The 14,836-nt window shown below is 41.2% G+C and overlaps 1 protein-coding gene across 1 annotated transcript; it reads left to right on the top strand.

Annotated features, from left to right (window-relative positions):
- Positions 1-13: 13 nt before the first annotated feature.
- On the top strand, positions 14-14,836 carry hps5 (HPS5 biogenesis of lysosomal organelles complex 2 subunit 2). The gene is made up of 23 exons (XM_054777593.1): positions 14-206; positions 2,111-2,240; positions 2,367-2,477; positions 2,551-2,615; positions 2,693-2,885; positions 2,974-3,104; positions 4,170-4,388; positions 4,474-4,545; positions 4,661-4,749; positions 4,826-5,004; positions 5,195-5,353; positions 5,929-6,088; positions 6,529-6,646; positions 6,961-7,107; positions 7,192-7,260; positions 9,881-10,413; positions 11,742-11,862; positions 11,944-12,093; positions 12,179-12,298; positions 12,405-12,518; positions 12,593-12,699; positions 14,064-14,349; positions 14,467-14,836. Exons 2-23 carry the CDS (start codon positions 2,133-2,135, stop codon positions 14,525-14,527), a joined length of 3,312 nt encoding a protein of 1,103 aa, XP_054633568.1. The 5' UTR covers positions 14-206; positions 2,111-2,132; the 3' UTR covers positions 14,528-14,836.

The raw sequence follows: 14,836 nt of genomic DNA on the forward strand, positions 1-14,836 counted from the left end.
TGCTGTTGCCAGAAACTCGTACAGTGGTTTGTACTGATGAATAAATAAATATGATCAGGTTCTCAATCGTTGTCCAACAGGGGGTGCATGACCGAAAATCATTGCAAGCCCGTGCTTTAAGAGCTAAACATGCTGCTCAGTTAGCACTCTTTCAGGAAGTGTGTCCCGGCTGAGGCTAGCTGACCTGCTCCGCAGCAGCTCCCACGGTAAGTCAAAAGTAACAAACTTGAAAGGCGAGTCGGCAAATTAGTGAGCGTTTATAAGAATTTAAAGACTTGTGTGTGCCGTCACTTGTCACTTGTCATTCCTTCTGTTTGATTTGGAGGATGAATGAACGAAAACACCTAGCATAATTGCTAACGTCTTATTACGAAAGCAACTATTGGGAATGTAAAACAATTTACAACACTTCGCATACACACGTTTATGCTGACGAGGATGGTTAGCTAAAAGTGTTTAGCTTTAGTTTAAACACACATGTTTATTATCAGTCAGCAGACTTATCCCGTGACCGACGCGCCCCTTTTATGAGGGTGAAAGCGGCAGGAATTTTGTTCCAACAAACAAATAACCGATTGCATTTGGTCAATGAGGCAACCACGAGTTTGTGTTTTTGTCATATTTTTATCATTATTATGATTAATAATGGAGAAATAAGGAGGGTAGCTGTAACGGTACAGTTCAATGGTGTGATGTCACTGCTAACAAACAGATGGGACGTACTGGCCACTCTGTGTCACGTGACACGTTTACTACACTTTGAAACACTCCTTTTATATATTAGCAACTCTTGCTCGCTGATTAAGGCTCATTCTTCTTGTTTTGTTTGCATTTTTCCCCAATTAAGCCGAGTACTCATCCATTGAAGTGTTGTAGCTCACCTCCAAACAGCTATTAAGTGGATATTAAGTGCTTTTTCTACTAACTTCGGCCCTGTTGTTTTTCCACACCAATGTGATATCCAAAGCCCAAATCAGGGATAATCCGTTTTGCTTGTGTGTTTATATGAAACTATCTAAAAACCCTGATTGCATGGTTATATCTTTTTAACATAATATCCAAACTGCTGCAAAATCAGAAGTAATGCTGTGATGCAAAAAGTTCCCCAATTTATAGGGCAGCCTTAACAAACAGGAGAAAGTCAAAAATGGCCACTTCTTTTTACTTCTTGAGATTATGGTATCAATACTACTTTGAAATGTCGAGCTTCGGGATAGTTGACCTTCATTATGCGCTAATATTCCAGTAGTTGAACTGCTGCCTCCTCATAGTTTTACAAGAAAATGTTTTAATTTTTTTTATAACAGTAACCACTTTAACAGTAACCAACAGAATTGTGTTTGCCGTAACGTGTTGATTTATCTCAATTTTATTCATGATTTGTTGTGCATGAGAAAGTTGAAAGAAAACCATACATTTTTTTTGACCACGTGGTTATTTATTAACAAGTACAGTACATTGCACAACACAGCAGTAACATAACCAATGTTGTAATAGTAGTAGTAAGGAGCAGACTACCCTTCCAGCAATAATACCGTTGATGAGTTCATTGTAAACAAAAGTTTGGTTTGGTTTGGTTCCAAACATTGTAAACAAAAGTAAGACAAGTGTAAGACTCTTGAGTTTCACACCAACAGCTGAGTAGCACAACCAATAGTTTTAGGCACATGCAGAGGTAGATAAAGTAACTGGCAGCTGCATGATACCTTAAATGCAGCTACTGAAATATAGTGGGAGTTAATCGTTACATTAAGGGGATTGCCTACAGCCACAGTTGGTAATGCCAGTGTTTTTGTCTCGCCACTAAGTATAGACACCGGCGGATTTTCTTTTGTAGACCACACATCCAGCGACTATAGGTTATTTGAATAGAGGTGTTATTTGGAGCATTTATGGTAAGTTAACAAAAACAGTAGAAATGTTACATTTAGGTCTGTGGCTTCACTGACAATTCAGCTGTTTCACATATGGGGGCTTGGATAACCAGAGTCATGTCTGGCCAATTTGAAAGAGTAAGAAGCCTGCTGAGAGTCAGGTGATGCTGAAACATATGTGACCAGGCTTAAACGTGACAACGAAAGTCTCTCTTGTCTCTCTCAATCTGTTCTAGTTGCGGACAGTCGGAAGGGACGATGCCTCAAATAGCAGTTGTGCCAGAGGTCCACAGTCATATCCTGGCAGAGTTCGACTGCCTCGACCCTCTTCTCTCCACTCTCCGCTTAGACTCTGGCAGGCTCAAGGTATCACCGTCACATGTCTTGAGTCGCTATTGTAGTCTAATCACTATTATTAATCATAGCCTCTTTGGAAACGCGTACAAACTAATTTATGCTAAATATCCAGCTCATTTTGCCATTATGGTTTAGTGCACATGCTTGGCCGTATCTAGGAAGTGGCTGGCATTAGGAACATCAGCCGGAGGATTGCATCTCATTCAGCGGGAAGGCTGGAAACAAAGACTTATACTTACTCACAAGGTAATTTGACTGAGCTGAGCTGTTTCTACTAAATAGGAATGCTTCTCAAATTCATTACATGTGCTGCTTTCAGGAAGGGTCTATTACCCGGGTGTCGTGCTGTCCACATGATGAAGACTTTATTGCTGTTGCAACGAGGTAAAAGTTGTACAATACACAAAAATCATTGTCATGTCTTGGGGTATGATTCACTCTGGTGGTTCTGTGTGGTCCAGTCAGGGTCTGGTAGTGGTGTGGGAGCTGCAGCTGGAGCGCCGTGGTCGTCCAGAGAGAGTGAGCGTGTCTGGGGAGCACAGGGGCCAGGCCATCACTGCACTCTGCTGGGACACCAACGCTCTCAGGGTTTTTGTGGGAGACTCAGCAGGCAAAGTGTCTTATCTCCGTGCAGGATCCTCCAAGCTGGGAAAGGTATTCAATAAAGTATCTTCTTTGTTGCTGGTAATGCACTCGTTGTTAATTATTTGATTCCATGTGTAAATATTGTTTTATTGTACAGGGTTCAGGATTTGTTATGTTTCCTGTTCAAACGGTCACCACAGTTGACTCCAAAGTGGTTCAGCTCGGCTACCAAGAGGGTCGACTACTGGTGTCTTCTCTGAGTCGCTGTTACCTCTGTGATACAGAGAGGTGAGTTCAGGCCAGGCTGCTCTGTAGTGCAGGGGTCACCAACGCGGTGCCTGCGGGGACCAGCTAGCCCCCATGACCACATGAGCCGCACGCAAGCCTGCTTTTCATTCAGTTTTTCAGTTAATAATGTGAGAACACTAGAAAGAAATGCATTCTGAAATACACAATGTGAGTTGTGGATACCAGCACTTTGTTAATGTTCTGGTCAAACAAGCATCTGTGGTTTGTTTGGGTTGAAATAAGCTATGTAAATGTTACAAAAATGAGTAGCTTTTGGCCATTTTCATTTTGTAAAAGGAGCTCTCACAAGAAAAAATGTTGGCGACTACTGCTCTAGTGTTTTGTAAGAAAATGGACCCATATCATTGTATTTTAAAAGAATTTACCATATGTCTTGTCCAAAGTAATAGATGCCTTATATCATCTGCAACGTAACCTTTTCTGTTCAAATGTGACTGTAATGTGATTATGCTGACACAAACATTTAGCAACACAACAAATAAATAATATCAAATATCATATCATAATATCAAACTTACATCTCCCACATATATAGCTGACTGATGGAGAGGTGGCAGAGCTCCAGGCTTTATTTTAAGATTTGTAGCGAATGAAAAACCAAAAGCGAGTGCCTCTTCTCTCAAAAGTGGAGCAAACAAGTGAGGGAGATGGTTGATTTTTTTTTTCTCATATTTGTGCTGATAATAGACAGTAGGTGTAACCTGCCTGGTCCGCCTGGGCTCAAACCAGGGTTTGCAGTTTGAGAGTCGAGCGCTAGGCATCGAGGTAAAAGCTGTCAACTCGAGGTCCAGCGTGACTCTTAAGGCGTCAGGGAGTGAGGTTTATTGAGGTTTACCAATGTACTTCTGCACAGCCACACTGGCTAGCACCTGTTACATAGGGCTGCATATTACTGTTATAACATCATTAAAATGTCAGTTTTGCATAACAGGGGATCTGTCGATGACATCAGGTATACCTGCACCATCCTATTAGAGCCAATACTGTACAAGAGTTGTACCAACATTTCTTCCTTTACAAAGATAATTATTCTTCTGTGCTCAGGGAGAAGTTTTGGCGTGTTGGGAACAAGGAGCGTGATGGAGAATATGGAGCTTGTTTTTTCCCCCAAAACAAGGGATTGTTGGTGGGCCAGCCCCCCCTGCTGTACTGCGCCCGGCCAGGGTCTCGAATATGGGAAGCCAGTTTTAATGGCGAGGTTCTGAGCACCCATCAATTCAAACAGGTGCTGGCCTGCCCCCCTTTACCTCTCATAACATACAGGTACTACCTTTTGTAGAGGTTATTTTCTTGCTTCTCTTTAAGGGAAATCATCCCAAAGGCCTTTTAAACACTCTGTTACTTGCAGAAATGAGCCACAGTACAATCCAGGGCAAAGGAGCCCACAGTCAGTCGCCTTCCCCAAACTGCTCTATTTTGGGTAAGGTTAATTTCAGTTGCACATTTAAGTAAGGGGTTTCAGTTCCTAAGTCATTCATAACATAACATTATGCAGATAGTATGTCACTTAGCCATTTGTGCTTGTTTTCCTACAGAGACCAAAACTTGCTTAGCTGGACTGATTCAGCCATTTATATCTTCACACCTCATAATGGTCAAGTTCTTCTATGGACAGAGGTCAAAGGTGACCCACATCGTTACCCACAAAGACCAAACGTGATGATTTACAGTGAATTGAATCCTGTTTCCTGGTGTTGTAGATGTGCTTGACATCGCTGTGTACCGCAATGAGCTCTTCTGCCTCCATGGTAGCGGCCGTCTATCCCACCTGTCCCTGTTGTCTGTGGAACGCTGTGTTGAGCGCCTTCTACGTTTGGAGTCCTGGCCTCTGGCTGCTTGTGTCTGCTGTATGTTCCAGCACACCATCGTCATCGGTCGGGTATGGTTCCTATTATTAAAGATGTTGGTTGATGGGGGGGGGGGAGCTAGCCTTTCAGTAAAATGTCTGTAACGAATGAGAACATAAGGGCTCCTGATTTTGACCAATGTCAATGATCCTAATTAGGTCATCTTATCATGTGTCTATTTGTCTTACCTGAAACCCAAACACTCATTTTTGTTCATTTCAGGCCAGAAAGTCAGTTCCCATCGACCGCTTCGAACACCTTCGCTCTCAGCTCAGTTCCAGCACACACCATGAGTTGATTGGTCAACTAGAAGATGTGATCGCTAAGCTTGAGCCCTTGGACTCGGCCTGCAGCAGCCGAAGAAGCAGCATCTCTTCACATGTAAGACAAATATAACTCGTAACCAGTTGTTTGTTCACAATTACAATGTATCCCTCTAGACACCACAGCATTTTGCACAATCCATAAGCACAAGTGCGCTTAGAGATGGGCATTTGGCTAAATTCCCTTGCTCAGCTATGGGCATCAGTTAGTCTGTCTGCGCTCCTGTGTTAATGCCGGTGTCATGTTGATCAGAATAATGCAGACAAGGAATACTTTCGTTGAGGCTGAATCAGCAGTGCCTGTGCTGGTTGCAGCCAGGTACTCCATTTTATTTGTGTTGCTACAAGATCTTATTTATTCATTCATTCATTCATGAACAGTTAATTCCACACAATTGACATTGTTCTTAATGATCAGTAATCAATGTTCATGCCCATCACTAGTTGTACCTAGTGGGGAAGCTGGTCAATTACAGTTTCATCAATGCTTCAATTCTAAGTATGTCAAACCATTTCACACCCCACATATAAAATAAAACCTGTGAGCTGTTTACTTCACACACGGTCCTGTTCCTGACCAAGTCACTAACTAATCTAACCACTAACATAATGATCACATATTTCAAATGACAGGAGAGCTTCAATGTCCTGGACTGTGGTATCTACCGAGTGATCAGTCGCAGAGGGAGCCAGTCGGACGAAGAGACAAGCTCCCTCATTAATCAGTCTATGTCAGAGGAGGAGCGACTCAAGGAATTCAGCTTTGCGCAAGAAGAAGATCAAGTGGACCATGGTATGTGGTAGACTTAGAAACGTGCTGCTTCTGAACATTATTTCTGCACTTATTATACAAGTGGAATGGGTTTAATACCAATTGAGTGGTTTATATAAGTTTTAGAAAAGACATTGGCCTTTTGAAATACTTCAGTTACAGCTGAAAATGATAAATGTGATAAGACAAAGGAGATCATTCAACATGCTTCATAAAAATAAATTCCCCTATATCACCCTGTTAATATCAAATCTCTTGTCTGTGTCATTTTATCCTACACACATATCACCACCTGTGTTCAGTATTATTTATATTGTAGAATTATTTATCCTCATCGCCATCTTCCTCTCTGTCACCAATACTGCAGCTACTTGCATGTTGTCTCCCTCTTCCATCTGTACCACCAGTGTTCCATCCAGTTTTGTGTTTCTTCTCTGGCATTCTCCCCCCTTTCCATTCAGATCCACAGAGCAGCGAGCGTATGGAAGCCGAGCGATCTGAGCAAGGCCTGCAGTTCCATCTGCCCCTGTCATTCCGCCCCAAACCCCCTCGCATTGCATTGCAGGCCGTCAAAGACAGGTGAAACCACCCTCGTGTCCACAAACAGAAGAGTGTCTCAGCAGCTGCTTTGTGTCCTCTGTATATGTGGATGCAGATGTGATTATTTTGGTCTTTCGCTCAAACTTAGAACTGAAACAATAACTAACTTGAGGTGCGTTGAAGCCTTTTTAACTTCCCCTTTCTAGTGAAGACCCAAAAGTTTTTTTTTCCCTGCATCATTCATCTGTTTGTACAGTACAGTGGCATGCTTCATTTCCAAGCGTCGCACCCATTTGCCACTACTCCAACTTGTTTGCTGAGAAAACTCATCAAGGTTTTTTCTTTTGTCTCAGTGTTTCTAGTTTTGTTAAGAAGACAACTGAGAAGATCAATACCCTCCAGATGAACTCTGAGCTCTGGCAGCGACCCGACTTGAGAGAGAGTGCACAGGCTGACATGTCTGCCACCTCTGCTCCTTTCTCAGAGGAAGCAGATATTGAGTGAGTACAACGAAGATTCTACTGCAAACTGATATGATTTTTGGTGCTGTGACTGAACCAGTGACAATGAACTTGTCATCACAGGATTTATGTAGACATGCCCAACACAGAGTGCGACTTAGTGGAGCTTCAGGTGGCCACAGAGCAAGCAACGTAAGTACATAGCATCGTACTGTTAACTCGACTTTTTAGCAGAAAATGAACTGTATGTAGTAAGTACAAACGTACTATTTGGGGAAACTGACATTACTGGGTCATTACTGACAAACTGAATTATTTTTCAATCAATTTTTAATGGCAGAAAAAATATAATCATGTTTTTTTCCACAATGAGACAAAATATTTATTCCAACAATCCTACAAGCAATGAAACATGAAAGGCCTGGTTTATTTAATCATTGTAATTGCACCGTGTTCCAAATTATGATGCAAATGATATTTTTCTCTGATTTTGCTAAATAGCCCATATAAAGTCATCAACCATGAGAGTACAATTTGAATGTTATTGAACAAGCCTTCCAATGATAACAGTATTTTTTTTTCAAAAATAAAAACTGAAAATGCACTATTCCACATTATGCACCACAGAGTTTCAAAACATTTCACTGGTGAAGAACCGAAAATGGTCATTTGTTGAATTTGCAGAATAAGGAGGTCATAGTTACTGAAAGCAAAAGCTATTTTAATCACTTCCATTTTACCAGGCCAAGTTACATGTTAACATAAGAGCCCTTCTTTTGATTTCACCTTCCCAATTGTTGCATTGAATTTGTGAGTTTTTGGAGCGTTTCTGCTTGAATTTCTTTGCAAGATGTCAAAATATCCTCCCACAGCTGTTTTGTTGTGATCTGCCTCCCACCTTCATAGATTTTTTTTTTTTTTTTTTTTTTTTGCTTGACGATGCTGCATAGCTTCTCAATTGCGTTGAGGTTAGGGGAAAAAGGGGGGCAGGAGTTTCTCTCCATTCATGCCCATAACAGCCAATGACAGAGAGGTAGGTATTATTTGCATCATGAGATGGTGCATTTGTCATACATGAAGGTCATTTTGCTACAGAAGGTACTGGGAGGGTAATGATTAATTTTAATAACGATTTGATTCGTATCACGATTCGTGGTTGCCGATACGATCCAAGAACTATTTTGGCTCATTTAGAACGATGCCATCCTAAACGATTCAGTAACTTTTTAGCCAAAAATAACAAAGTATGTTTTGAACTGGACGTGCCATGCTGGATGATGACGTCACTAAGCATCAATGCTACTCGACCGTAAACTACCAGGTGTACAAAACTGACCACAAGAAGAAAAGGCGAATTAACTTTATTTCACACGTTCACTACAACTCCCATGATCACCATGTACCCGGAACACGATGATGTCACAGACACAGACTGAATTTCTTTTTCATCTTTTATCTTTATCATTAAAAGTGCTAAAAAAAAAAAAAAAAACACCGTATAATCCATATAAAGCCTGCCATGCTTAAATCCAATGCTTTATTTCCTAGTATCGAGTCAATCGCTTATTATCTTTTTAAACGATGTTAGATCCAAAAATGCCGTCCAGAATAGAAACTTGCTAAACACACATCGATGTAGTTGGATCGTAGAAATATAAATCGATGTAGTGAATGAATGGTTACACCCCTAGAAGGTACGGTTCTTCATATTGTACCATGGAAGAAAGTGGTCAGTCAGAAACTCTGCATACTTTGCTGATGTCATTTTCACACCTTCACTGACCATAAAGGGCCTACGGGCTCTCTCCTAATGATTCCGATCCAAAACATGACTCAGCCACCTCCTTGCTGACATCAGTCTTGTTGAGATACTCTACTTCATCCGGACGACCCAAGGTTGCGCAGCCCTCACCAGTAAACATGATTGTTTGAAATGTAATCTTCATCTATTTGTTGTCCCACTGCAACTGTTTCTGAGTATTGGTTAGGGGTGGCCAAATAGTAGGTTTATGCGTAACTGCAAGCCTCTGGAGTATCCAACACCGTGAGGTTCATGGGACTTCAGAGCCACCAGCAGCTTCAAATAACTGTTTGCTGCTTTGTAATGTCTTTTCAGCAGGTGCTCTCTTGATTCGATAAATTTGTCTGGCAGAAACCCTTCTCATTATGCCTTTATCAGCACAATGCTGGCTGTCATCTGAATCGGCCACAAATTTCTTCACCGTACGAAAGTTTTTGTGAATTACTGAATGTGCAATATTTGATGCTGTTTTGTGAGCAGAGAGATCATTTTTCTTTCCGATATTGCTTGAAATGTGTGGCATGCTTAATGATATGGAACATCATATTTAAGTAGTTTTCTTTCACTAACCTGGCAAACTAATTGACAGTTGTATGAGATTGATATCAGTAATACAAAGAGCCCCAAGACACAATGCCATCCATGGATTTCATTGAAAAACAAAATATCTTATTTGCATAATAATTTGGAACACAGTGTATTATAATGCAATACTAATAATACTAATGTTATTATATTGTTCAAAATGTTTTTGTACCTGTCTTTAACATTAGCATCATTATGTTGGAACTGCAATAGTAATATGTAATTTTATTTTCACATTTCATTTAGTTAAATTTACTTCCTGTTTTGAAATGCCTTTGCCACCCTTTTGAGGCAGCAAACCACTGTGGTTGGGCATGAAGGACTCCCTCTATTGCTTGCTATGTAGTATAGTTTTTCCATTATATTGTACTTTTTAAAAAAATCTTTGGTATGTCCTACACTTGAAGCTTTGTTTTTGTCCATCAGTTCTCAGATCCAAGATCCTTTGGTACTGCTGGATCCAGATTTCCTGGGGGAAACTCTACAAGAGTGGTTGAAGGTGCTGGAGCGAGTCCTCAGGCCCGCTAAGCTCACAGAGTCAGCTGCTGGAGATCCTTCAGATGTAGACGCAGCAGGGCAAGACACGGGGGAACACAAACCAGAGGAATCCTCAGAAGAAGCTGCAGAGAGATTTCCAGAGGAGAAGACTGAGATGTTTCCAGAGATGGAGTCTTCTGACAGTCATTTGACCTTAGACAGCGAGACTCGTCTAGAGCCAGTGCGAGTGGCGTCACCCAAAACTTTACCATCTGATCTCCTGGTTCATCTCACCCAGCTGGCCACACTTTACACAGAAGTGAGCTGCTTCGGAAAGCAGGCAAACAAGCAAGCGCTGAGCTGCACAACCTTCCTGCGCCGCTACTTCTTCCTGCTGGATCAGGAGCGCATTAGACGTTTGTGTCTGCTCTGTTACCAGGAGCAGCAGGAGGTGCACAGCTCCTTCATTGAAGCCATGCTAGGTCAGAAACTAAACAACATGGTTCTGTTACCTTTTATAATAAGTTGTCCTGCTACCTGAAGTTAACAAATATGGTTCCTCGTTTGCCCTTTCAAAGGGCTACACAACCAGGTGTGATTCTGGCATTTAGGGTTTTTTTTCCCCTATTTTATGGGCCTATTATTGTAGTGTTCCTCGCTGTACCACGGTTCACGTTTCGCGTATTCGCTGTTTTGCGGAATTTTTTTCAATGCTTCTTTTGTTTATTACAGCATATGAACGCTGTTGTTACATGTCGTGCCTGGCCCTTTAAAAAGAGTTGCATTGTGGGAAGTTGAGTGTCTCTCTTCCCTCGCTCGTCTGTCTGCACTGCCCATTGTGTTCTGCGTCCTGTTTGGCTGTAGACCATTGTCACGCAATCTTCTTCTACAATCTTCTGCCAGCCTGCCGTGTCTCCTACATCATCGCTACCTTGCTTGCTTGCTTGCTTGCTTTGTAAATGAATCTTTGGTTAGAAGGAGGAGTACTGCAGCAGTATGTTTTAACAAGGATACAAAAACGCTACAGTATAGCGATACGGCGCCACTACGAAAACGGTCACAGGAGGGAAATACGTGTGAGTGACTTAATAATTTCTTGTGTTTGACCTGTAACATTATCTTTAGCACATCATTAACATTCAAACGAAGGTTTGGACTTTTTTGAGATTGTTTAAACAAGAGAGAAATGTGACAAAATGGTATTGCCTGTCTGAGAAAAGTGTATAAGGTGTATGGTGAGGGCTTTTACAGCCTTAAAACATATATAATCATTGTGAAAAAAAAAAAAGAAATTCGCTACTTCGCAGATTTTACTTATTGTGGGCTATTGCTATCGCTATACTTATTGCGGGAACCTATCCCCCGTGATAAACGAGGGAACATTGTATACAGTTGCACTCAAAATGTTTCAGACCCTTACTTTTATTTTGAAAATCTACAAACCTTCAATAGATGGCCTATTTAAAACACAAAAATAGTGACTGTCTACAGTAATGTTAGATGTGTTCCACTCTTTCATAGTTTTTGTTTTACTGCAGGTTTGCAAATAAATGGAATTTATAATGATTTTAAATAAATTAAAATGAGTGAATTTTTATTTAAATTATTTAATAATTCATTGAATTAACTATTTTAATAATAAAATAAGCCCCAATTTAAAAGACTGTTGTAGTTTCACTTGCTGGACACAATGATTCACTATTGCCTCACTCCAAATTTGGGTAGGATATGAAAAATCCCATTTCCAAATTTGAGATAATGGTGCTAATGCTAATGCTTTGTGGAATTTCATGAAGTAATGTTTCCATAGATGTCACCCAGTCCAGCAAAGTGGTGGAAGTCATTGAGAGAGGAGATTTACTAAAATCACTACGCTATCTGAGAGAACTGCAGCCTTGGAGTGCCCCTCATCTCCTAGCTCACTTACACAGGTCAGTCAAGAACTATCAGCACAACACACAAATTATAACATAATAACATGTATATGTTTATGTATAAATGTTTCCATCTAGATTGTATGAAAAGCAAGGAGAGGCAGCTGTGCGCTCCTTTTCCCAGTTCTATCCCACTATAACGCCTACAGATGTGATGTGGATGGCTCATAGAAGCCACTTCCTGGCCTACCTGGATAACTTAGTGCTGTCCCAAGCTGAGGAGCACAAGTAAACTCTTCACACTAAAGTCTTAACACTTCACTAACAAAATGTGTACTGTATAACCTTTTTTTAATGGATGATCTCTTCCTAGGTTGTCATTCCTGCAGTCTCTTCTTGACCCAGAATCACTGCGGCAGGAGTGGCTAGAGCTGGCACTTACCCACGATGCTCCTCAGAGCTGTGATACGCTAACACCTGACGGACAGCCCAGGTCTGCTACCTAGCTGTGCAAATGAGAGGGACAAAATAATTAGAAACATCTCTCAGTATGATGACACACCACTTCCAACTACAGGCTAAACTAATGTCTGTTACAGGTGGAACTCTCATTGCTTCAGTTGGGGTTATGGACGCCTCCTGTCTCTCCTGATACGACTCCCTACAGACTTGTCATCCAAGCAGAAGATGGCAGAAACCTGCCGTAGTCATGGGTACTTCATTATCTCCTTGTTGCATACAAAGTTTAGCACGATGCATATAATGTGTGGAATGCGCGTGTGTGCAGGTACTGGACTGGATATCTCCATCTTTGTTGTGAGATGCACCGTCGCTCTGAAGCTTTCGCGACTATTTGTCAGCTGGATGACATCAGCCTGCTGGAGGAACCTGAAGGTAGGTTGGATTTTCGCCATTTCTGGGGAGAAATTGCCAACATAAGAGATGTCTGATGGATTAGTCATTTTTCCAAAATAAAAATGTACACTTCATTATATTTTACGTATTTCTGCCTTCTTGGAATTCCCAGAAATTGAGAGGTTTGGCGCCACTATTAGACACGATATTGAAAAATATATTTTAAAAAAAAGGGTCTTTTAACAAAGATGATAATGGAGAAAATATGAAGCTCCTTCAGGTGGCGACCATTTTAGTAGTTAACATATTTTCTGTGTGGCCAGGAACGTTTATTTACTCAATTGCAAAGAGTCAGTAATGTTCCATTATTGAGACATGACATTAGATTACCGTCACACTTAATGTAGTCAGCCATGGCATGTCTGAAATGACAAGAGTAGAAGTAGAGTAGTAGTAGAGTTTTTGGCTTCTTTGTACTTCTTCCCCACTCAGTTTTAAAACTCTTTTAAGTTTACAATACAGTAAATAAATCAGAGGCTGACTAGTCAGATTTGCTAATGGTTAAAGCCATGGTCGTCTCTTGTGTCCCGGCAGTAATCCCGTAGCCTGCACATTAGCAATGTGGTGTAAATAAAGAATAATAGGAGTGTAAAGGTGACTGTGTAATGTAAATAAAGGACAAATTCTTGATGAATATGACGTACAGTAGCCTCTAAAATACATTAGTGGTGTGTTTGTGTTAGTAGCCGGGCTACTTCCTGCTTCATGGAGAATGACAGAGGGTGCCGTGATGTGTGATTCCATTGATCTATTTGCACCTTTATCCAGATCCTCACCGAAATTTCATGGACTCTTAGTGTTTTATTTTGTCAAAATGATTACTATGGAAACACCATTAAAACAATAAAATTAGTGGTGGCCTAAGAATTACATCCTCTTGGTTGCACCGCTTGGTTGAAGAAGAAGGTGTTTATTTGTACACGTACTGTGTGTGTGTGTGTGTGTGTGTGTATTGGAGGAAATAAAATAGTAGCTAACCTCCAAAAAATGTCAATTTGTACACACAATCGAGGGAAAGGCTTCTTGAGACGTCATCTGTACTTCTGTGAAGAAGGTGTCGGACGTTTCGCTCCTCATCCGAAGAGCTTCGTCAGCGAACTAATAAGTGCTGGTAGCCTAGGACTTAAATACAGTAAGAGTGGGCGGAATTGGTGTGCCAACACCCTCCTTCTATTGGTTCCTTACACTAAGCCTGGGCGGAGTAGTGATTTAATCCTCTCCTGCTATTAGCACCTCCGGTCGTGTACACACGATGTACAAAAGGAAAAAGCAATTCATCAGTAAATGTTCCTCAGCATTAATAGTAGTGATGACTTTAAGCCCAGTTCTATCTTCATATCCAGGTATGGCACCTCAGGACTTGGACGAGTGGAGGCTCCTTATCCAGTTGGCTCAGGACGGCAGCTGTGCAGCAGAGCAGCTCGCCGGTGTGAATGGCCGTGCTTTATCCAACGGTTCGGCTGACTGCAGCAGAAAGGTCAGCCCAGAGAACCTGACCCTGCGCCTGGCCCGCACAGTCGGACCGGAGCGAGCCATGGCTGTCCTGGAGGAGTGTGGAGTACACCTGGTGCTTTCTCCTCACTCCCAACTGGTGTGTGAGCTGCTCAAGGTTGCTGAGAAGAGGCAACGGTAAGTCAGGCCTGCACCTGGAGGTCTTATTATTAGATCTAATAATAAATGTGGTTTGATATTTCGAGGTGATATAAAAACTACAGATACTCATGTCACTCGTGTCTTGTTTTACAGAGCCACCATTCAGGCTATGCTTGAGCGCTGTGATCGCTTCTTGTGGTCTCAACACGCTTGACCGCAGACATGAAGATAATGGCAACATCTCACTTTCAAGTAAAGCCGTACATTAATTAATTTTAATGAAGGTACTCAGCCTTAAAACTAAAAACAGTGTTAATTGCTCATATTGTGCACAGAAAGTTTTCTTTATCTCTGTTTGCAAATGAATGAATGTACAGTTGGTGCAATACTGATTGAAAGGCTGTTTTGGATGTGAAGTAAGACAAAATGTCTTTGACTTTAATCAACACTGATACGACAAAACAAATGGTCAAAAATGTTTAAGCAGGTGTTATTTAAATAAAAATGTATATGTATTAACTAA

This window comes from Dunckerocampus dactyliophorus, chromosome 5 (assembly GCF_027744805.1).
Source record: "Dunckerocampus dactyliophorus isolate RoL2022-P2 chromosome 5, RoL_Ddac_1.1, whole genome shotgun sequence".
NCBI classification, from domain to species: Eukaryota; Metazoa; Chordata; class Actinopteri; order Syngnathiformes; family Syngnathidae; genus Dunckerocampus; species Dunckerocampus dactyliophorus.

Coding starts and splice junctions, on each gene's coding strand:
- hps5 (XM_054777593.1), top strand. CDS start 2,133: ATGCCTCAAATAGCAGTTGTGCCAGAGGTCCACAGTCATATCCTGGCA. Junction 2,478..2,550: donor GACTTATACTTACTCACAAG/GTAATTTGACTG, acceptor TGCTGCTTTCAG/GAAGGGTCTATTACCCGGGT. Junction 7,108..7,191: donor TCAGAGGAAGCAGATATTGA/GTGAGTACAACG, acceptor TTGTCATCACAG/GATTTATGTAGACATGCCCA.